Source organism: Microtus pennsylvanicus, chromosome X, assembly GCF_037038515.1.
Source record: "Microtus pennsylvanicus isolate mMicPen1 chromosome X, mMicPen1.hap1, whole genome shotgun sequence".
NCBI classification, from domain to species: domain Eukaryota; kingdom Metazoa; phylum Chordata; class Mammalia; order Rodentia; family Cricetidae; genus Microtus; species Microtus pennsylvanicus.
Window position 1 is genome coordinate 130,096,601 of NC_134601.1, and position 24,399 is coordinate 130,120,999.

A 24,399-nucleotide genomic window follows, 5' to 3' on the forward strand; every position below is an offset into this window, starting at 1 on the left:
AAATAAAGAATTCATGATTACCAAAGAGTATACCTAGCATAAATAAAGAATTCTAGTGGCGGTTGACGTTGGAATGTATTACAGAAGTCTGCCTGTCTTTATTTTTCACATCACAAAAATATATTAGTCTTTGGTAAAAAAAAAAGTTTTACATCCTTGAATCTAAAACCGTCTGACATTACTGAGGATAGTCTTGGACTAATGAAAAATATTTTTTTAGCAATACTCCCCAGATTTTATACGTTAAGAACATAAGAATTCAAGGGATAAAATGACCCTTTTAAAAAAGAATACGTACAGTTGTACATTGTATTGCATGACTTTCACTTAGAAAGTCTTACCTTGTAAGCAGGGTAGGGCTGTGGGCAGCAGTGGAAATATGGTGTATAGAAAGAGGCATTTATAAAAGCTCCTACCACAGGGACATTCTTTCACGTAGCAAGTACATATATGTGCTGTTTTTCTACACAGGAAGGTGGTAGTGATAGCACAGAGTTCAGCATAGCTATTGCTTGATAACTATTATTGATAATAATACCCAGCATGTACATTACAGAGTAACATCTGATGCCTAACCTCCAGGACATTATGGTGCAGTAATAAGGAGAAGCCGTTATAACAGACCTAGAGGTGCAGCAGGAAATGGTCAGTTCTTCCTGAGCGAATTAAATAAGGAGAGGGGATGACCTTTAGTCAGTCCTTTTAAAAACGTAAGACAGAGTTAAAGGGCCACTTCAGATAGAGAAGGTAAAGTGTTTTATGCCCCCAAGATTGGAAAAAGCCTGGGATTATCAGAGATTTTGAATCTGGGTAAGATCTAGTAGAACAGCAAAACCGCTGCTGCTTAAGATAAAGGCAGCCTCTGGATCGTCACAGCAAGTGGAAGGATTCCGAGGTGTTGCCTTGAATGTTCAGGTGGTTGCTGAACTACCAGTGGGAGAAGAGATTGTTTTGGGAGCGAAGGAAAACGAGATGTTAAAAATGCATCTGAACAGAAGAGCAGTTAAGAAAATGGACCTACCTGCGGGGCACATACTGAGCTGTGACCCCCAGTTTCCTTATTCTTTTTCATAAGAAGCTGGGTGTGACAGTGCATGCCTGTAAACTCAGAACTAATGAAGCTGAAGCAGGAGACTGGTGAGTTTGAGGTCAGCCTAGGCTATAACATTAACCTGAGCTCCATCGTAAGACTACCTGTCTCAAACAAATAACACCAAAAATGAGCTGGGGATACAGCTGAGTGGTAGAGTGCTTGCTTAGAATACACTAGGCCCCGAATTCAATCCCCAGTACTCCCTGACGGGGCATAAAAATATAGTGCTACCTACTTTCCAGGGTTGTTACCAGGAATAAAGGAAAATGGATGACTATAATGGTACCTGGCCCAGTGAACTGCCCATATGAGGTGCTGAAAACTTGGAACCTATTATTATTCCTTTTGCTTGGCTGCTCCTTCCCTTCTTCTCCTTTGTTCCTTCTCTCTCTTTTCCTTCCCCTTTGAAAGAACTGTGCTAGGAAAGAGACACTGGAAGGAGGCTGTGGTTATCTGTGACTTCATGAGTTTCCATTAAAATGAGCTAGAGAAGGACTTTAAGGCAAGGGCAAAAAATGCTGGAAATGTGGCTTCTAGTCTATGGATTCAGTTCTTCAGGGATGTTAGCCAATGCTTGGCGGAGAGGCGGTCTCAGGGGGTTGAGAACTCTATTCTTAGAGAGCTGGTAGCTGGGAGACTCAGAAAGCCTCTCTGAACTCTCCCTGCCAGGGCCACAAGGTGTTAGGAATTCATCTTCAACTCATTTCTCCCACCTTCTCCTTCACTCTCACCTTCTCTTATCTATTGCTAGAAAATGCACTCAGCTCCAATCTCCTTTCCTCTTAAGCGTCCTCCCTAAAAAGACACTGTGACCCCTCTTGTCCTTGCTAGTGTCACGCGTTGCCATGGAGAACTGGGAGGGTAAAAATCCTCTTACAGTTACCATCTTTCTGACATTCCCTATTCCGCATCCTTTTCTTCCTGGAGATCCCTTACTCCTAGTCACCACACCCTTCTCATCCTCCCCTAGAGAGCTTAAATCCTGGTGGATAGGTGAGCATGTAGGGTGTCCGAAAACCTGTCAGGGACTGAGTATTCACTGAAACTGATTTCAGTTGTACCTGCTGCTGCAGGAGGCCAACAGACGCGGCCGCCAGGGGCGAGGCCAGCTCCTAGCTCCTAGGTCTCGCCCCACCCCGTCTCCTGTCCCTCCGCCTTCTCTGCCCCACCCATCTCCACCCCCTCCTACTCCACTCCCCTCTAGCGGCCACTTGTCCCTTTTAAGGAACTCCACCCTAGGTGGAGTCCTCATGGTAGTCACACCTCTCTTCTGGGCCTAGTCTGCCAGAGAAAGAGCTAAACACTCCACCTACTCAGGTTGCCCGGCGAGCGCGCCAAGCTCTGACCCCACGGGCGTGGTGTACCAGTGGGGCGGCCAGGTACCACCGGGAAGTCTCTCTGGCGAGGTCCGGCGGGAGTGCCTCCCACTCGCGTGGGAGCCCCTGCCCTGGGCTGGTGTTTTCCTATATGTTTGGACCATTCGCCGGCGCCTTTTCCTCCTTTCTTTTTAGGAAGGCGCCGGGTGTGCAGCGCTAACCGCTGCGTGGGGAGGGGGGTCCTCTGGCGCTGTCTGCTTGTGGGTCTTCACTGACTCCTTCTCCGTCTCAACTTTGCGTTCAAGTCGTGATCTGAGGTTTGGGTGCTTGGTCGGGACCCCGCCCCAGCTTTCTCGGGGAGGGCATGAGGAGTTCTGAGGTGGGTGGAGAATGGGCTTGGCCGGAACTGAATCGGTTGAGGTAAAAGGGGAACGCAGGAGCTTTAGCGCTGGCCACTTCGCCCCAGAGAAGCCGCTGTATTTTTAGCACAGGGAAGGCTGCAGTGGGAGGATTCTTTTTAGGAAGTCTGCTCTGCCGCCCCGATTCGGGGCTTGGATGCTTGAAAGCTTTGTTTCCCTTGTTCTGAGGGTGGCCCAGCTGGGTCTGAATCGACTCCCTCCCTTTTTCGTTTCTCCCATCCTTTCCCAGCCCGGAGAAAACAGAGAGGTGGGGGACCAAGGAAGAGGAGGCTAAAGCGCGTTGCCAGGCGCGCTGTCAGACATGGGCGGGTGCGAGGGTAACAGCTGTCTTGAGATCAGCTCAGGAGTAAGAGTCTCCGGGAGGACTGCTTGAGCTCCGGACACTTCAGGAGTCCTCAGCTAGAGACAAGGGCGGTAAGTGACTCGGGAAAGAACCCACTCTCCTGTCCTCAGCCTAGGTTCTAACTCTCCCCCTCCCGCCGCCGCCTATACCGCCACCGATGCCGCCGCCGCCGCCGCCAACCGCACACACCCACTTGGCTTTGGATTTTAGCAGTGAAGTGGGATGGGGGGCGTGTGAGCGGAAGGGGTAAGAACATTATGTGGAATCAAATTAAACTCAAGGGAAAATGATTTCCCTTAAGGATTGTGAAGAGAGACTAAGAGGAGGGGGTACTTCGGGGGGCCTTGTGGAAGAATTGAAAGGGAACAAGAATGGATAGGTTTGTCTAGTTCAGTCTCTCCTGTCTCGGTGCTCTCAATTCTTTTTAAGTGGTTTGTTTTAACCCCATACATCTAAAGTCTCAGCTAGAGAGAAGAGGATTTGGAAGACCGGTGATCCCACTTACAGATCCCACTTACGTCACCCCTCCCTTCCCCCAAGCAGTAGCAGGTAGAGATGCTTCTCGAAAGCTGGAGGAGGGGCAGCGAAGAGTTAAGTTGGGAGCCTGGTCTCTTAGTACTAATGGCAAGACCCCCTTCAAGGAACCTCTGAGGAGGAGCTGGTTAGGGTGTGCCAGCTCTTTTTCGGGGGGGCTGAGCTTGGTTGCAGTAGGAAGCCAAAGCATAGCCCAGTCTAGGCTCCTTAAGATGTGGCCAAGAGGTTAGTTCCTGTAGGTGGATGATCAGCCAGCATTGCTGTGATTACTGGAGCGAAAGGATTTGCTTAGCTACAAGGTGAAGCTTTTTTGTACTTTTTTTGGCCTTAAAAATTTTGAAGAAACTAAATCACATCCTAACAGGTGGCCAAGAGAACAATACCTTATTTTCTCTAATATTACTGTCAGTGCGAAAAAAATATATATAAAGTATTTATATGCCACTTAGTGTAATAGTGACAGAGAAAAGAGAAAAGAGAGAATAATATTTAAATTTGGATTGTAAGCTGAAGATTGTTGATTTGAGGTAATAAAAAGATCTACTTTGAAAGCCTACTACCACCACTAACTGGTTGCATGAGCACGAACCTTGCTTTTCTCCTCTGTAGGATGCATATTGGAAATTCTCACTCAGGAGATATACATGACATATGCTGCTAGTACTTCCTCTGATTTCCACTTTCCTTTTCTATTCTTTGTGGTTTTCCCGCTGGAGTACTGCTAGCCGAATTATTACTTTGCCGTCCTTAAAACACATTTCAGACGAAGGGAACGAAGACCTGTGCAGTTTAAGTAGTTTGCACAAAGACAGGCTGGAATATATGTCTTATTTGTGATTTAACATTGTTCAAACTGGATTTTATCAGCTGCAAGAGAAAAGGCCACTAATCTGCCTATCTTCTGATTCTTTGGTCAGTTTAACCCATATGATGTAACCAACAGGACCTTTGGACAGCAAACCAGTGATTCAGAAATGATTTCATCCTCTTCTTCAAAGTTTGGGGGTAACCCTTATAAGAGAGACATTAATCCTTGCGAACTGCTGGTGAGACAGTCTAGGCACAGCGTGTCTTCAGGTTAGTTTAGAGGGCAACTAGGCAGAAATACAGGGTGGTAGAATTCTACCTTCCGAAGTGTAAGTGACATGTTCAGTCTGTTCTCCAGACCCGTTGGACTTCACGTCATCAGAATGCTAGAGAACCCTCTTGCTTTCGGATCTCAGAGGAAAGAAAATTGGTGGGAAAAAATGATGGCCACAACTACCCTTATTTTTCTGGTATATGCATTTCAGAGATGAGGCTGTTAGTGGGTCTGCTATTTGTTTTTGTTTTTTATTGCCAAGGTACCAAGACTAGATATTATTAGTCTTTCCAGAATGTTCTGTTTCCATGTGAGGAGGTAGAGATTGGGCACTCACGCTATTGTACTCTGGCAGGGTCTTATTAATGTTTGATACATTTAGATGTTTTATTTATTTTCTTATTTATATTTTTATTATTTTTATTTATGTGCCTTTTTATGTGTCTAAATGAGCAAATTGCTGCTTGTGTGAAGGAACCAGAATTACTGGTGATGGTGAGCTGCCCAGCATGGTTGTGGGGAACCAAACCTGGGTCCTCTACAAGAGCAGGAAGCACTCTTCAGAGATAGCGGTCCCTCCAGCCCAGGACATTTATGTTTACCTTAGGTTTGAGTCACTTCTACTTTATGAGCTCACTTAAATTGTTAAGTGAGGGAAAAAGAGTTTGGGGATACGTAATTCACTTACAAATTGACATACTGGATGTTGGAAACTGGAGAAAAATGGTATTTTGTTTGTTTGTTTCTTAGTATTTTGGGACATTGAAACCAGTATCTGGTATATCATTGAAATTTTTTTTTCAAAAGCAACAGGGTCTTACTTTGTAACCAGACTGGCCTGGCTCGCAATCCTCCCACCTCAACCTCCTGAGTGCTGGGATGAAAGGTGTGTGCCACCACCGCTCCGCACACTGAGGCATTTTTAAAGCTCATTTTGTTTTAAAGTTCTGCTGCATTTTGGTTCTTTGTATTCAGAACTAAGTCCCCAGTTCTGTTGAGACTCCATGACACTCACTGTGCCTTCATGGTACTTACCCAATCACCTTTTCCTTGGAAACATTTGGTACATAGTTTGTAGATTATCATCTAAAGTCTTACTCTTTTTTTTTTAGTTTTGTGAGACAAGGTTTCTCTGTACAACAGTCCTGGCTGTCCTGCAGTTGACTCTGCAGACCAGGCTGGCCTCACAGAGATCCTCTGCTTCTGTCCTGTGCTGGGATTAAAAGCAGTCACCACCGCCAGCACCGCCTCGGGGAGCCTAAGGTCTTATTGCCATATTTTTTGTAAGCGAAGGGAAAACTGATGGGTATGATTGACCTAAATGATCATCCAGTGTGGTTACAATTTAACTGCTAAGTAGAGTCTGAATAGATGGGTGTTGGCTCTTCGACTGAGGACAGTGTGAGACCACGTTTGGTTTTCTTTCTGACTTACGGACTCTTTTTTTATTTCTTTAGATTTTATAAGTAGAAGTCGGGTTTCTGTTCTTTTTATTAACCCCAATTTAACTTCATCATCTAGTCTCTTATTTCTAGAATGATACGGTCCTTTTTAGTTGTAAGTAATGTATTTAAGTGACTGGTCTCACCAACTTTGCTGTTTTGAGTGCTTTACTTTAATGTTGTTAATGTTGTGTGTCTAAAGGGGACAAATATAAATTATTGAGCAAGAAGTTACTTATAAATGTCCAGAACATACTAGATATATAATATGCTAAAAGATGTTATCTGTATATTTAGGTTCTTTTAAGCCTAATGTGGATTTTGTTTTTTGTTTGTTTGTGGTGCTGGGAATTGAATTTAAGGGTCGTGCATATATAAGTGTTCTGCCACCGAACTGCGTCCCTAGTCTGTGAGAGTTTGAAGGTTCAATAATGTAACGCTAGATAATGTTAAGATACTTCAAACCTGCTAGGTGGTTGCGGTTGTGCACTCCTTTAATCCCTGCTCTCGGGAGGCAGGCGGGAGGCAGGCCGATCTCATAGTTTGAGGCCAGCGTGGTCTACAGAGTGAGTTCCAGGACATTCAGGGCTACACAGAGAAACCCTGTCTTGAAAGACCAGCGCCCCCTCCCTCCCAAAAGCAACTTATTTCAAACCGCTGAAATTTTGGTATTTTGTTGTAACCACCACCTTCTAAAATAGGGCCTATTTTCACCACTAGAGTTAGCCGCTGCTCATTCAGGACTTTCCCTTTCCTTGTTCTACAACTTGCCATTAACATTACCTTGGTGAAGTTATTTAAACTATGCATTTGAATGTTCTCCTGTGAATTGGAGATCACTGTAGAGACTACTTGTGGTTGAATGGCAGTGAGGAACGTATTGCTCACAGTGAAATGCTTGTGAAAATTAATTTTGTCAAAATGCTTTAAGAATATATGAAAGCATAAAGTATAAACAGTGAGAAAATGTAGTTGTGCTTCTCATGTCTTTGGAACAAAATAGAAGCTTTTTCTTCTTTCTTAGTTCCCTTATCTACCTAGTTAGCTAACTGCTTTGTTGCCTGTCTTTCTTTCCTAACATCTTTTCTGTTATCCTAAAAATTGCCGCAACCTTAATTTAGACCAAAGGCTTAATATATCCAATTACAGCTCATACAAATGTTTTGTTTTCTCTAAAATTGTTGTAACTTCTCATTTAACAGATTGTTTATTTTTTCTTAACAGATGTATTTTAAATAGGTAACATTTCATATGGTTCAAGACCCATATAGGTTTATAAAAATGCCTCGTTGTTGTTCTGTGTCGCTGTAGAGTTTTTTACTCTATGAGTAAGCCATGATTTATTTAACCACTCTTCTATTGATCAGCATTTAGGATATTTCCAGATGTCTGTAGTGATTCTTTAATAAGAAGGAAAACTCAGTAAGTAGTATATATAGTGCTGTTAGAACAAAATACCACTAACTGGGTGCTTTAAACAACAGAAATTCTGTTTTTCTAGTTCTAGAGGCTAGGATCAAGAGATCAAGGTTTCAGCATAGGCTGATGTGTCGTGAGGGCCGCTTTCCTAACTCCCAGATGGCTGCATTCTTTGCTGTGTACTCAACCAATGTCTTCCTTTGTTTAAGTGAAGAGACAGCACTCTCCTGTGTTTCTTCTTAAGGGATTAATCTTCTGTGATTAGAGCACTACCTGTATGACCTCATTTACTTTTAATTATTTCCATAAAGGCCATATCTCTAATAGCTCAGGAGTGAGGGCTTTCACACATGAATGGGGGGGGGCATGAAGGCACTTTGCCTAGTTTCATACTCTTAAAAATTGGCTGATTGCCAACATTTTGAAGTTGGATTTCATTTAAAATCTAGATTCCATTTTCTCTTAAGTAATTAGATGATAGAATAAGGTAAGATTTTATATATTTCAGAGCATTGAGTCTTTGCTGCTGTGGCCTTTTATTCTTTTTCTCAATTGATACTTAAGTGCTGTGTGCCACTTGTATGATTAGTCCCACAATTAGTGGGTACCTTTACTCTCTTTGTCAATAATAGACCTTATTGTGACGGAATGAAAGGACCTCCATTCTTGTTTTCTACTTTACGTAACTATTCCAAAGTCCACGGTTTTCATATTTTTTTTCATTTAAAAAATTTTGTTTTTGAGAATTTTATACATGTATATAATGAAATATGAACATATCCACCTCTCATTTCCCTCTTTCCAACTTTCCTCCGAATGCTATCTCAACTTCATTTTCTCCTCCTCTGTTTTTTTTAAAAAAAAAAAAAAACCCACTAAGTCTACTCAGTGCTCCTGATATGTGCATGGATGTGGAGCCATCTACTGGAGGGAGCGGATGCTACCTAATAATGGCCACACCCCCAAAGAATGTTTCTCTGACTCAGCAACAATAGCATCTTAGTTAGAGGCCAAGCCTTGTGGGCTTCTCCATTCCTGCTGAACTTTTGTAGGTCTTGTGTAGGTAACCATAGCTGCTGTGAGTTCATGAGTGTAATAGCCATGCCATCTCTAGAAGAAAACATTCAAGTATTTTTAGGTAGAAAAAGAACTTTTGTATTGAGCTGGTTTCAAATCCCAGCTCAATCATTTCCATCTTACATGGCTTTAGCATTGCTTAATCGCTTTGATGCTGTATTTCCTTTCGTGTGTCACTTTTATTGTTGTGTAAGAGAAAATGGGGCTTAAAAATTGTCATCTGAGGTACCTAATCCAACCACCACAGTGGATACTCAGAAGCAACCCCTTTCCAGCACTGCCCTGACTCTCTATTTTCTTACAAGACATATAATAAAGCGAAGTGCAAAATATATATGTGCTATGGTCGTTTATTTTTCTAGTAATAAAAATATAGGTGGTACTTTAAAAAAAATGGAATCTCAAAATTCTAAAACATGCTCCCCCCCCCCTTATTTTTCTGTGTAAACCAGGCTAGTCTCAAACTCAGAGATCCACCTGCCCCTGGCTTCCTGAGTACTGGAATTAAAGGTGTGTACCATCACTGCCTAGCTCTCTTGTACATTTATTTACTTAAGAAAACCTACAATAATCTATGTGCTAGTGCTGTTATTATCATAAGGAACTCAGAATTCTTGCCCAATTTGTTGTTGATGCAAAATTTGTTATTACAAAATTTTGAGCTGGTGGTGTTTATAATCCAAGTACTTCAGAAACCAAGGCGGGGGAGGGGGTTGTTCTGAGTTCCAGGCTAGCATGGATTACAACATAGTGAGACCCCCATCTCAATGGAAAGAAAGGAAAAGAAGAAGGCAAATGCAGTAGGGAGAGGGTGGTTTGCATATTTGGAGCCAAGATATAACAACATAAAAAGTAAACATTGAACTTAAAATCAGTTATTTCATCTATTGATTATCAGGAAATTAGGAAATCATTTCTAGTTGAAAAGCAGTAATAATACACAAGGAACCTCCTTGGGAAATATAAAAGAAAACTTCTGAGCCACTATCAAAATTTAGACAATTTTGACAGTTGAAACTGTTGTCTCCAATTTCATTTGAAAATTCAGAGGCTACACTTGGCATAATACTACCAATTTGGACTCTAGGTGAGTCAAGCATATGGGCACAAAGCAAATGCAGCAGAGATATTGATCTGAGCCTATGAATCACATTTTCTGACTTGAAAAAGGTGTTTTTCTCTGTAAAACGCAATTTGTCCATCTAGAACTACAGGATTTCACATTATCGTTTGCAGAGCCGTAATGCTTCAATAGAGCCTCCCAGGGTTAGATCAGTGGGGGAAGTGTATACTAAGGAATAAGAACAATTAGGACCAGAGCTTGGAAAACTTTGACTTCTAACAGAATTGAAGCTCTTGTCACACACCCCTGGATGTAGTCTAAGGACCAAGGACATTGTCTGAAACTATAATAGATGCTCAACAAATTTCTGAAGGCTTATCATAATGCTGACAAAAAAAAGGAGCAAGGGGTCAGGGCTCATGTTTTAGGCTTGTAATCCCAGCTTTCACCAGGGTAAGGCAGGAGCATTTGCTTGTGTTTGAAACCAGGCTGAGCCACACAGTGAGTTCCAGGCCATCTTAGGCTACAGTATAAAACCCTGCCTTACTCTCACAGAAAGAAAAAGGGAGTAAAGAATGGAGGGAGAGGAGGGCTTCTTAGTAAAAACAAGAGTTGGGAAATGTAGGAAAGCGTGAACTAAAGCTGCAGAGGCTGCATATGAAACACTCGAGCGATAACAGTAACTTGAAGGGAGAGGTGCTGGGAGGACTAGCTAAGCGGTTTCCAGTTCCTAACTTGAGAAAGAGGTGTGGAGGTAGAAGAAGGGTTATGTCAGATAATGCTCTTGAAACCCAAAGGGGGCGCTCGTAACTAGAAGCATTTGATTGGCTGCTGCCAGGAAAGCTTGGACAAGTGTTGCAGAATTATTTCCTTTGCATTCATAGCATCCTTGGCTAGTTGTTATTTCTAGCTAGGACTAATTGCAAGGCATCTATTGTCTGGTCTCCTTTGTTTGGTTCCTATGGGTTAAGATAGGACAGGGCGGAGGAGGCACAAGTATGATCTGAAATTGACTGGCTAATTTGTAGGTAAGCTGTAGATTTTGCTTTGTTTCCTTGGCACCTCTTTTCCTCTCTGGTGAAACTGAACTGTAGATAAAGCAAACAAAAGCTGTTCCAGAGGAAAATGTAGGTGCTTTTTATAAGATGACTGATGGTTCAAGGTATTGAAATGAAGCTATTAACACCATCTCTTCATAAGAGGGACAGCTATGTATAGTATATAGGAAGATGAAAACTGCTTTTAGCTATGCTTGGCTTACAGATTTAAAATGCATAGACAAAAATGGTTTGTTGGTTTGTCTTTGTACATATATTTCTCAGATAAATAGTAGTTAAAAGTCCTTAGTGAAAACAAAGACAGGACCAGGATCGGAAATATTTTGGAACTATAGAAGTATGCTGATAATCACTGAAACAGGACAGGTTGGAGAGGTTTGTAGAAATAGGTTCACTTACATGAAGGAAGGGAAGTACTTATAGTATATAGGCAGCCAGTGTCTTTTCCTTGAGTAGATTAACTTAGAATGTTCTAATAACTTTTTAGCACAAGTTTCGTCTGAAAAACTGTTTGTAGAGGATGGATGGGTGAAACCAAGTGTACATGTCACACTCTATGCATATAATGGGGTCAGCATTGTTCTGAAAGATGTTTTCCCTTTGTGTCTTTTCTAGATATGGATCACCTCATGAACAGCTTGGAGGTCCAACTTAATTCAGAAAGAGGTTCAATGCAGGCATTCAGACAGGTGAGTTTTGGGGAGTTGAATATCTCTTAAGCTTTGCAGAATTGAAGCCCCATTTTTAAATGACATGTATGGAAAATGAGAAGGGATAAAAGAAGGTAGCTTTTTACAGAATTAATTGAATGTCTGGGTGTGGATTTCTGTGTGGCCTCGAAGAAACAGCTTTGTATTGTCCTTGTATTCTTTGGCGAAGAACAATGATAATTTATTTAGCACTGTCCCAGATTTCAGATACGGTGAAAATTGTGTGCTTTCTTTTATTTAATTTCTTCAGTAGCCAAATTGAACAGAGTATATGAGGGTTTTCGAAGGAAGCATCCTGTTGACTCTGCTTCCCTGCTAACTGTTTTCCTCGAGCACCCTGGCCAATACTTTTGCTGTGTGTGTGTGTGTGTGTGTGTGTGTGTGTGTGTGTGTGTGTGTGTATGTGTGTAGAAAAAAAGATAGAAGCACGCACACATACACACACACACACACACACACATATACATAGATATAATTTTTAAAAAATTGGCTCCTATGATTATAAAGGTATTGCAAGTCCAAAACCTAATGGACTGGATCAGCAGACTACAGAGTTAGAAAAAGCTGCAGTTTGAGTCTCCAAACACTGTTGGCAGAATTCTTGTACCAAACGTGGTGGTACAAGTCTGTAATCCCTCTACTCAGAAGGTTGAACCAGGAAGAGTATGAGTTCTAGCCCAAGGAGATCCTGTCTAAAAAGGAAAAAAAAGCAATTCTTTCTTTCACTGTGAAAATCGATGTCAGTGTCCTGGTTTGCTTCTGTTGTTATGATAAACACCATGACCGAAAAAGCAGCCTGGGGAGGACAGGTTTTATTTATTATAGTTCATAATCAAGGAAATCAAGGCACAAATTTAAAGGTAGGGATCTAGAGACAGGAACTGAAGCAGAGACCACTGAGAAACAGGGCTTGCTTCCCCTCTCCTGCTTTGCTTGTAACCAGGCTTTATTTGCCCAGTGATGGCTCCTCCCAAACCAAACATTAAAAAATTACCCCACTAAGAGGCTAATCTGATGGAGAAAATTTCTCAGTTGAAAATCCATCTTTCTATGTATGTCTATGACACTTAGTCTTTGTTTTATTTTTTTAAAGATTTATTTACTGTGTATACAGTGTTCTGCCTGCGCACCAGCAGAGGGCACCAGATTTCATTATAGATGTTTGTGAGTCACCATATGGTTGCTGGGAATTGAACTCAGGACCTCTGGAAGAGCAGCCAGTGCTCTTAACCTCTGAGCATCTCTCCAGCTTAGTCATTGATTTATTTAGGGCTTTAATAATTTATTAAAGCCTCTTCACTTTATGGAAGTGGTTTATTACAGGTCCAGTGATTTAAATATTTGTCCTATTGGGGAAAAAAAGAGGCTAGTTGTGGTATCTATTCAGGAGCTCAAGGTAATCAGATCTCTGAGTTCAAGGCCAGCCTGGTCTACATATCAAGTTTCAGGCCAACAGTGATTGCATAGTGAGACTCTGTCTCCAAACAAACAAACAGAAACATGTAGAAAACTGTTTAACCAACCATCTGACACTGCTATCCAACTAAGTTTTCATATAATATTAACAATCACTGGTCTTGATGTTTGCGTTTTACAGCAAAGAAAACTGGTCTTGAATGATGTGAAGAAGTATTTATTTTTTGAGATGGGTTTTATTGCATAGGCCTGACTGGACAGGAGCTTGCTGTGTAACTCTGGGCATCCTCACACTCATAGCAACCCTCTTGTCAGGCTCTTCAGTTCTGGGCTTTCAGGCAAGGTATGGTGCCTAGATGTTCAGGGTTGAGTCGTAAGACTGCATAAGTGAGCCCCAAATACAATCAGAATTACCTTGAAAAATCTGTTAAAATTGCATGGAAATTGAATATCCAAATATCTCTATTCATCTGATTCTTTCCATCTTTTTAACCTGTCCATAGTGATGGGTTGCTAATCCTTATTTCATCCCAGGTGAAATCTCTGGGTTACATTTAGGAGTCATATATGCCATATATATGCTGTGTGTGTGTGTGTATATATACATATATCATTGACTTGAGGTCAGTCCTCAATATATAGGTCTTGTTGGCCTGGTACTCAGTATATAAACCAGGCTAGCCTTGAACTCAGGGTAATCCTCCTGCTTCCTTCTTGTCAAGTTTTATTTAGAATTGGAGGTGTGTACCACCAGGGCCAGCTAATGAGTCCTATTTTTAAGCAGTGAATGATTGGTCCATGGCGTATAATTGGATTTAAGTTACGTATGCATTTGGATGAGGCTCCTCTGTAGTGTTTTAATGATGTTAAATTGAATTGAATATCTTGTTTATCTTTGTAACTGCTGCCATTTAGAAACTATCAGTACATCAAAAACTTCCTAATTGTGCAAAACATCGCTGGAGCATGGTCATAGTGGTACTAAGAGAAAGCTTTCTGACTCAGGAGACACCTGCTGCTCTCCATTTTCTGGATTTCTATATATTCATACCATGCAGAGCGGCACTTGACTGTCACCCATCTTTTGTTTCTAGTTTTTGGTTACTTTCTTGAAGTGGAATCTCTTGGTTGAAACTTGTGAGTGCCTTATTATAACCTACATGTCTCTTTCCATGTATGTCCTTTGACTGTTAGCATATTACAACTTTTTAAAAAATATTTATTTATTTATTATGTATACAATATTCTGTCTGCGTGTATTCCTGGAGGCCAGACGAGGGTACCAGATCTTATTACAGATGGTTGTGAGCCACCATGTGGTTGCTGGGAATTGAACTCAGGACCTTTTGAAGAGCAGGCAATGCTCTTAACCTCTGAGCCATCTCTCCAGCCCCATTCTACAACTTTTTTACAGTCTTTCTTACACACACACACACACACACACACACACACACACACACACACACACACACACACACGTGCTCTCTCTCTCTCTCTCTCTCTCTCTCTCTCTCTCTCTCTCTCTCTCGATCTGCATCAAGACACTTTGTCCCTTAATAGCTGGAAATAATCACACTCTCCTGTTAAACTTCATCAGAACTGCCACACCCCCCAAATGAACAGTTTTTCTATATCTAGTGGAGATATATATGTATTTCTGAGAGGTTTCCAGTGACATGTTTTCTTAATTTTTTTTTGCCCACCGGGACTGTGCCTAAATGAGTCTGTCCAATCCTCATCACATTTAGGAGTCCAAATTTCAATTCTATCTCTTCTATAAAATTTCCCCTGACAATCGAATGCCCATGGATCTCTAGTGCACTCGTAGTCCCAGAATGCTAATTGATTTCTAGCAGTTATTCACATCGTTCCGTTCACTTCTTGCCCTATATTGTCAGCTGTAGCATGGAAATATCTCACATCTTACTGTTGATGATTTTCATTTCTTGCTTCCCCTTTCTCTCTTTTTAAGATTTATTTTTTAGTGGCATGTAAATGTCTGTCTGTATGTGGCCATGTGCATATGGATGCAGGAGCTCTGGAGGCCAGGGGCATCGGATTTCCTTGGAGCCTGAGTGACAGGTGGTCGTGGGCTGCTCACTGTGTATAAACAAATCTATTCTCTCAGAATCCTAGAAGCATAAGTCTGCCACTGCCCTGGACTATCAAATTGTCATATCAGTTGTCATAGTGACAACATAGTTTCTTACCTTTTCACACACCTGGAAGATACAGGCGTTCCTTGGCTTGTGGCCCTATCTCTCTGGTATCTGTCTACCTTTGTTTTGTGTTCACATCACCTTATTTTGTGGCCCCCTAGGTAATCCAGAGCGGTTGCTTTAAGATCCATAAGTCTATCTGTAATTATTCTTTTCCCAAATAGGTGATGTTCATTGATTCTGGGCACTAGGATGTGGATAAATATTTTTTGGTGACCATCTATCAACTTGGTATAAAATGTTACAACAAGCATCTAGTTGTTAAAGTAACTTTGTTGATATATCATTAAAAGTAATTATACATTAAAAAGAAATTATTTCCTCTCTTTCTTTTTCTTCTTTAAATTTCAAATGAGCTACTAATATTTCTATGCTGTGTAATAAGCAAGTACCTAGAACTCATATATACACAAATACGTATATGTGCTCATGCATATCCTGTGGTTTTTATCTCTTTGTTTTTGGGGACGGTCTCTTGTCATGTATTCTAGGCTGACCTGAAACTGAACATCCTCCAGCCTCAGTCCCCTGAGTTCTGAGATTTCAGGTGTTTGCAGTTTTGATCTTGGTTCCCCCTTTTGTTATATAATGTGTTAATTATCACATTCATTAGGTTGTATAAAGAGAAATTGTCCAGTAGTGCCTTATTTCCTAATGCTACTGTGATGGTGAAGACAGAAGATTCAACATTCCTCTAGGTTTAGATTAAATTTAGCGTTTTAATAATATTCATCTCCATCCATTTTTCTCTAATACTGAAACACATCATGGCATTATTGGAGAAGGGCTGGAATTTCAGAGGGTTAAACTGGCTTTTCGACCAAACTAATGAATGTGCATAATATATGTGTACGCACACACAAGTGCACCGAGGCATGAAAATGATTAGTCGAAACCCAGAGCAAAGCTAGAAGAGACCTGTGTACAAAAACAGCTTTTATCTTTCGCTTGGGGAGGAGCCTGGGTTTTATCTTGTTACCATGACAACACTCCTTCCTCTCCTTTCTACTTACTGCGCTGCCTGCAGTATTTTGTTCTTTCATTTTCTTTCTTGTCTTGCCTTCCTACTTTAAAGCTCCACATCAGAGCTATTTCAGATAAATGAGAAGTAACAGTTTGGTTTGCCTCACTGGATTTTCCCCGCTCTCCTGAAGCCAAGGCTGTCTTCATCAGATGTTTAAGAGCTTAAATATTTATAAAAGTGACCACTTTTTTTCTGGATTTCTTTGTAGAATTGCGTTTCTCCATGATCTTTGGTAATTTGTCAATAACGAATTTAAGAAAAATGCCAAATCAAATATTCTTTTTTTAAAAGCCTGATTAGGATACTAGGCATATGAGGAGGAGTGTGGGAAGTAAAACATCTTTAAAAGCCACTCCCAAGTTTTTGGACTTTTCCATGCACAGCCGCCTTCATAGACTCTGAAGCCCTGGAAGGCTGTAGCTTCAAGCTTTGAAATAGCAGCTTCAGAAAGTAGCCATTCCCTTTCTTTGAGGAGTGGTTAATTATTAACTGGAGAATACTCAAAACCTGAAACTGCCCCCACATTATTGAAGGAGGAAAAGGATGAGTTCAGGAGAAAAATCTCATTTCCGAGCTTTACATCAGTTTCCATATGAGCTCTCAAACAAGTAGTTATTCTGTTCATTGAAGAATAGAATAGGGAGCCAATCCTTAGGCAACCGCCAGAATGCTAGGGCTGTAACCTCATTCCTTACATGATTCTTCTTTAGAATCTGCAGGTGTAGCATGCTGTGTAGTGTGAGAAAAGAAAAGAATGCGGTAGTACGTGTTTGTTATTGTTTGTTTGTTTTTCCTTTTTTTTTTTTACCATAGTGGATTGTTTTATATGAAACGTAGGATAAATCGTACCACACATCAGGATACTTACTATTTTGATCATATTTAAAAGGTACACACAAACAAAAGCATTGTTTCTACTAGTAGATAAATATGGCTGTCTTTAAATCACAAACGTAATTGATGCCTGCTTCCAAGTGCAGTACATTTTCTTAAGGAGCTTACTTGTAGAAGCGTTGACACCCAGGAAATACTTGTTATAGGCTGGATTCATTTTGCTATAACAAGTAATATGTGAAATCAGTCTGTCCAGATGGAAAATGTAATGATATTCATTAAGGAAGTTATTAAAACACTAGGATCTAAATAACCACCTTCTAACATTTGCTTCAGAGCTATGTGATGACAGCAAGAGAGAGCAATGATTTAAGCACCATTGCAGACAGTTTGAGTGAAAAATTGAGAATCCACAAAGCAGGCTTGGTCTGCAGAAGCTCAACCCAGGATAGAGAGTTTGAACAGGGCCTGTGCCATTATCTCTCATCAAAGCAAGAAGCATAAATGTGTTTCTACACTTTCTTTGTTCAGTTTCCATTTAGGGTGTTCTTGAATAATGTTTTCAGTAACCTGAGTAGCTGCAGATCAAGTACCAGCTTTGTGCGAGCCCTTGTGCTGATATTAGTATCGCGGGTAGCACTCTTTGTCCTAGCAATGGCCTTGGCAAAAGAGGAAATTTACAAATAGTCTCCACTTTATATGTAAGACTCAGAGGTTTGACTTCCTTAGAATTCTAGGCCTAAAGCACGGACCCTAGAAAACACATTAAAAATTGTAACTAAGTACTTCTTTGTTGTGTCTATCTATATATCAGCACCAGTGATCTTATTAGAGAAAATATTGTATATAGGGCTGAGGAGATGCCTCAGTGGTGAACAGTGTATGCAGCTCTTGCAGAGGATCTGAGTTCAGCTGTCAGCGTCCATATTAGGTTGCTCACATCCACATGGAACTCCAGGTCCAGGGAATTCAGTTTCTTTGTGCATCGTCATATCCTTTCTTCCATCACTTCATAAGCATCTCAAGCAACCTGTAACTCACGTGTGGATTAACCCCCTTTGTGAAAGGGGCTCAAAAAAATCTTATTAGCAGGAGCAGGTGTGGCGTCAGGTGGAGACCAGAGTGATAACGTTATCAAGATCTGCTTCGCTGGGGCTAAGGAGATGGGTCAGTGGTTAAGAGCACCTGGTGCCCATGCAGAGGACCTGGGGTTCAGTTCCTAGCGCCTGATCTCCACAGAAACCTAGCTGCAATGTGCACATACCCACATGTGTGCACATACATACATAATTAAAGATAAAAATAAATCTTTAAAAAGAAAAAGAGAAAATATTGCATCTAGCAACTTTTTTAAAAAATATTTATTTATGTATACAATGTTCTTTCTGTATGCCTACAGGCCAGAAGAGGGCGCCAGACCTCATTATAGATGGTTGTGAGCCATCATGTGGTTGCTGGGAATTGAACTCAGGACCTTTGGAAGAGCAGGCACTGCTCTTAACCACTGACCCATCTCTCCAGCCCTGCATCTAACAACTTTTATTGTAGCTCTTTTCTCAGTATCTTCAGAAGCCATCGTAAAAAAAAATGTGGGGCTGGAGAGATGGCTCAGTGGTTAAGAGCATTGCCTGCTCTTCCAAAGGTCCTGAGTTCAATTCCCAGCAACCACATGGTGGCTCACAACCATCTGTAATGGGGTCTGGTGCCCTCTTCTGGCCTGCAGACATACACACAGACAGAATATTGTATACATAATAAATAAATATTTAAAAAATTGTGGAAATGCGTGACCTTCCTGCTTTGCTTAAAGAATCTTTTTGTAAAGATTTATGTAAGTATTGTAATGTTCTGTCTGCATGCATGCCTACAGGCTAGAAGAGGGCACCATATCTCATTACAAATGGTTGTGAGCCACCATGTGGTTGCTGGGACTTGAACTCTCGACTTCTGGAAGAGCAGCCAGTGGGTCTTAACTGCTGAGCCATCTCTCCAGCCTTACAGATTGTTTTGATTCTACTTTTGATACCACTGAATGAAGCTACTCTGGCAGAGACAAGTAGGAATGTAGAAAAACATGGTTGCTTAAATTGATTTGGGAGATCCAGAGATCAGTAAAGATGTTTACTAAAATGATTCTTTTTCAAAAATTTGTTTTTATGTATATGTGTGCATGCCTGTTTGTGTATATACAAGTGCCCATGGTGCCAGATGCGGGACACTGGATCCCTTGGAACTGTAGTTATACAGACAGTTGTGAGCCACCATGTGGGTGCTGGGAACTGAACCTCAGGTCCTCTGCATGGGCACCAAGTGCTCTTAACCACTGACCCATCTCCTTAGCCCCAGTGAAGCAGATCTTGATAACGTTATCACTCTGGTCTCCACCTGACGCCACACCTGCTCCTGCTAATGGGATTTTTCTGAGCCCCTTTCACAAAGGGGGTTAATCCACACGTGAGTTACAGGTTGCTTGAGATGCTTATGAAGTGATGGAAGGAAGGATATGAAGATGCATAATGTAAAAAAAAAGATTAGCACAAGGCCCAAATTGAGTTGGGGGCTTCCAAGTTAGCAAACAGAAGAGAAATGCAGATGGAAGTCTGGTTAAGTTCTGATGGTTGAATTTAGATTCTTTTTCTGTGCCCACACTCATTCCCTTAATACTTTTGGGGTGTGGTCCGTAAGTGAAGTCACAGCAAGAGGACGCTACCTCTCTATATTTCTTCCTTTCAGAATTCAGCTCCTTATTTTCTCTCATCAATTTTTAAAAAATAGTTACTACTGTAGTACCGTTATCATACCTTATAATTATAATTAACAAAGCTCATTCATACCGCGCGTATCCAGTTAGCAGTCGAGTTTTTCCAAGTTTCCTTTCTTTAAATTCGTCTCTCACTGCTCTCCGGTCATTGGCAGAAATTTCATAGCTTTGCTCATGTCACTGTACTCCTCTGCTACCCAGCCTTTCCTCGAATCCCCTTTCCCTTCTTTCCAAATCACACTGGAGACTAGCTCAGTAAGCATTTTGAACATCTCTAATAGTTTAAAACTTCCATAACTCAAATGTGTTTTCAGAAAGTAGAGCCGTACTCTGATTATTGGCTGAAGTGGCACTATCATCTCCAAGGCCATAGTCTTGATTTATATTGCTTGGCTGTTGTTTACCCAGTACCCAACATCCTTGACATCTGATTTGATCAAGTTTTTAGAGATATTTTAATTAGATTGGGACTTTTCTGTTTATATTACATGTTCAGTGACCATTTATTAGTATTTTTGATTGTATTTTAACTAATAAATTAAAAACAAAGTTCATATACTTTAATGTAGTGCCGTGTCATGTTTGGATATCTGTATACATTGAATAATGTGCAGCTTATGCTAAACACAGCCATTTCCTCAGACATTTGTTGTTTTATAATAAAAATTGTCAAACTCTTTTCTGTTTTTAAGTTTTTATTTTTACAAATGTGAGCCTGCATGAGTACATGTGCGTGTAGTGTTTTTAGAGGCAGAAGAGGATGTGGGGTCCCCCTGAAACTGAAATCACAGGTGGCCTGTGAGCTACCATGTGGGTGCTGGGAACTGAAACTCCGTCCTCTGCAAGAGCAGTAAGCATGTTTAATCGCTGAGCCGTCTCTTTAGCCCAATGTCATATGTAGCCACACAGGAGGCTGTGGGATAGGATTCCAGGGTTCTTTGCTTATTAAACCATAGCTTGGTTCCTATTGATCATTCTTTGCCCATCTTCCTTCCATTGTCCCTAAGCTCTGGTAGTCAATTTTTCTGTTCCCAATTTGTGCAAATTGAGTTTATTTAAAGCTTCCGCACATGAATAGGATCATGTGATACTTGTGTTTCTGTGCCTCCATTGTTTTCCTTAAAATAAAGATCTCCAGTTCCATCCATGTTGAACTGATAACAGGATCTTATTCCTTTTGAGGATGAATACTATTCTATTGAGTGTATTTATCATGTTTTCTTTATCCTCTTATCAATTGCTAAACAGAGTTCATCCATGTCCTAGCTATTGGAAAAACAGCTGCAGTGACTGTGGGGGTGCAAATGTCTTTGCCTGGGTTTCTGCATTTCTGTCTCTCTCTATCTCTATCTCTGTGTGTCTGCATGCATGTCTGCGTGTGCATGTGTGTATGCATGCAGGCCAAGTCACTGTGTATCTCAGGCTGGCCTCAGACTCACAGTCCTCTCACCTCAGACTCTCCTGCCTCAACTTCCCAATTGATGGGATTATAGATAGATGTGCATTTAATTTTTAATTATTCCACATTTTAGAACTTACAAAATTTAACATTGCATGTAAATTCAACTAATTACCCTGTATCATATTCCCTGTGCCTGTTATCTACTAACACACCATTGCTAATAGAAGTGCTCTTCTTACCTCTTTTCTCTCCTTGGGAAAGCCTATTAATTCTCTGACTCACCTAAAATGTCACCTTCTCCTTAAAGCCTTCCCTGTCTAGATAGAACAGATTACCCCCCACCCCCAAGCAAATCTTTTCTGTGTTGGAAGTGGAACCTATGACTTTGATTTTGCTAGGCAAATGATGTACCACTGTGCTACATCTACTTCCTCGTTTCTCTGAAGCATCTTGTTTATATATCACATTACTTATTTCAGTATGACTTGCAAGGTACTCATTCTAACATTCTAGTTAGTATATACTTAGCTGTGCCTTATTCATAAGTAAGTTAAGAATAGTATTGCTGTGTCTTACTCATAACTGCTATCACTGGACTTAAAACATTGCCTTTGCAGGACCATTGTGTAAATGGTTTCTGCTCCTTTTTTCAAGAGCTATTTTCTAAATGAACACCCTTTTATTGGATTTTTTGAGTTAAAATTGAATTTCATTTTAGCTCTATGATTGTGAATTTTTTTTTGAGACAGGGTTTCTCTGTGTAACAGCCCTGGCTGTCCTGGAATTAGTTATTGCAGACCAGGCTGGCCCTGAACTCACAGAGATCTGCCTGCCTCTGCCTCCCAAATGCTGGGATTAAAGGCGTTTGCCACCACTGCTCGGCCATGAAAATTTAATTAAAGGATTTTTATCAATTGTACGATACAGTAGTGTCAATACTTAACACTGGTGCATAGTACCATTTTCTTTCCTTTTTATTTTGTAGTGTATTACGGTCTCATTTCTTTCAATATGATGTATCTTTTCCATGAGTGTAGAGATTTCTTTCTTTCATTGTTCCTGTGTCTCTGTAGAATACTAACAGTGGCTGTCTCACCTCATATTCATTTATTTTAGGTCACTGGCCCTGTTCAGATCAGAGATCCCTCTGTGACAGCACACAGAAGTAATATGACTTCTTCCCCACTCCTGGATGCCAGCCCAATGGAGCACCCAGCCCTGTTTAATGATATCAAGATCGAGCCTCCAGAAGAGCTCCTGGCTAGTGATTTCAACCTGCCCCAGGTGGAACCAGTTGACCTCTCCTTTCACAAGCCGAAGGCTCCTCTCCAGCCTGCTAGCATGCTGCAAGCTCCAATACGGCCTCCCAAGCCACCATCTGCAGCCCAGGCCATGGCGATGCCCACTTCATCTGACACAGGCCCTTCACCGGCCATTCCTACCGTTCTCACTCCAGGCTCTATCCTGGCGTCCTCTCCGGGGACGGCGGGCCAGCCGATTTTACATGTGATTCACACCATCCCCTCAGTCAGTTTGCCAAATAAGATGGGTGGACTAAAAACAATCCCGCTGGTGGTGCAGTCTTTGCCTATGGTCTATACCAGTCTGCCTGCAGACGGCAGTCCTGCAGCTATTACTGTCCCACTCATTGGAGGGGACGGCAAAAATGCTGGGTCAGGTGAGTGCAGGCTTTACAGCTTCTTATAGTCAGAGAACTTGCTTTCTCAGTCATTCTGTTTTGTCTCTTTTCACCTCTTCCAATCGGGAGGGACACTGTTTCAAAGGAGATTTTTTTAAATTATCATTTTTAAAAAAGTGGTTCTAAAATAATTTCTCTATAATGCTTAAGAATGTATAATGAGCCATGTGTCTTGGCACATATCTGTAATGTCAGCACTTGAGAGGCTGGGGTAAGAGAGTCCCAGACTAACCTTGGACTGCAAGCTCCAGGCCACACTGTGGCAAGGAACTTGTGACAAGGAGACCTTGTCACAAAAGAACCTATAATTGATCTCCGTTAGATAGAACATGTTTCTCAAACAAAGATGCATATTCTTGAGTGAAATAGCACGTGTCTTCCTAGAATCTTTGTTTTTTTGGTAATTAATAATTTAAATCACTATATTTAAAAATAGTGCTATTTTAAAAGAAAATGCAAAATTTGAACTCTGAGTTAAATTACAAACTAAATTGAAAAACTGCACTTAGTAAGACCTTGTTCATCCTGGGCCTTCCCAGATTACTGCGCTATTTGCTATCTGTGCCTTTAGGAACGGTTTGTTAGAAAACTCACTCTTCCTCCCAGGGCCGTAACTTAGCCGAGCTCGGTGGTGGCTCACCACACCGTCCCTGTTCTCTATAGAAAAGTCTCGGCAATATAGCCACGTTTCTTGGGAAGCCCTTTATTTGACGTCTGTGACCTTCCTTTTAAGATTTTATTGCTTTGAAGATTTTATTTGATTTCAAGAGTATGAGGCCATTTTTCCTACATGAAGACTTTATGATGTGACTCTGCACCTCTCTAGGGACACCCAGCACAGGGCTCTCTAGTACTTTACTACAGATCATTTGTTGAACAAATAAGATTGAAAATTTGCTTGCAAGAGTTTCATATGCTATCATCTATCTGTTTATTTATGCTTGGTGGTACTACTGGTACTCTTCTACTGAACTAAACCCCCCAGCCTTCTTTTTGATTAAAAAAAACCAAAACAAACCTTTTTTTGAGATAACAGTTTCACGAATGTACTCAGACTGGTTTAACATATATCACCCTAGCAGTTGTTGAATTGTGATTCTTCCACATCAGCTTATTGAGTAGCTGGGGTTACAGGTCTGTTTCACCAGGCCTATCTTATTTAACTTTTGAAGTGAGCTCAGAATTCAGAACGTATAAATTAAACCCCGTCTTTCATTGTCCTCAACAAAAGTTCCTTTTCCAGAATTATGTTGATTTTGTTCATAATCAGAAACGATAAAAGAAAATCTGTTGCTTCTAACATGGTCTGAAATATTTGTCATCACCATGTGTGTAATATTACAATCAGTTTTGAGTGTTGTGATTGTTGGGATAATCCTAGGAATTCTCTCACGACAGTCAGGGAACTCTTCAGAGACTTCAGTGTCTCAAAAATACATGGAACCCATCTTTCCTACAAACCCTTTCCCGGGAGCTGGAGGTAGAGGGA

At 41.0% G+C, this 24,399-nt stretch overlaps 1 protein-coding gene across 4 annotated transcripts in view; it reads left to right on the forward strand.

Annotated features, from left to right (window-relative positions):
- Klf8 (KLF transcription factor 8) overlaps positions 1-24,399 on the forward strand; it is a 158,009-nt gene that overhangs the window by 119,765 nt on the left and 13,845 nt on the right. For 2 of the 4 annotated variants that reach the window (XM_075957847.1, XM_075957846.1), the window contains exons 3-4: positions 11,461-11,534; positions 22,328-22,889. In XM_075957847.1, coding sequence (XP_075813962.1) covers positions 11,463-11,534; positions 22,328-22,889 — 634 coding nt within the window. In that variant the 5' untranslated portion in view covers positions 11,461-11,462. Of the gene's footprint in view, positions 1-2,380; positions 2,473-2,902; positions 3,243-11,460; positions 11,535-22,327; positions 22,890-24,399 lie in introns of those variants that run through there. The other 2 variants (XM_075957845.1, XM_075957844.1) reach the window with 2 other exon arrangements.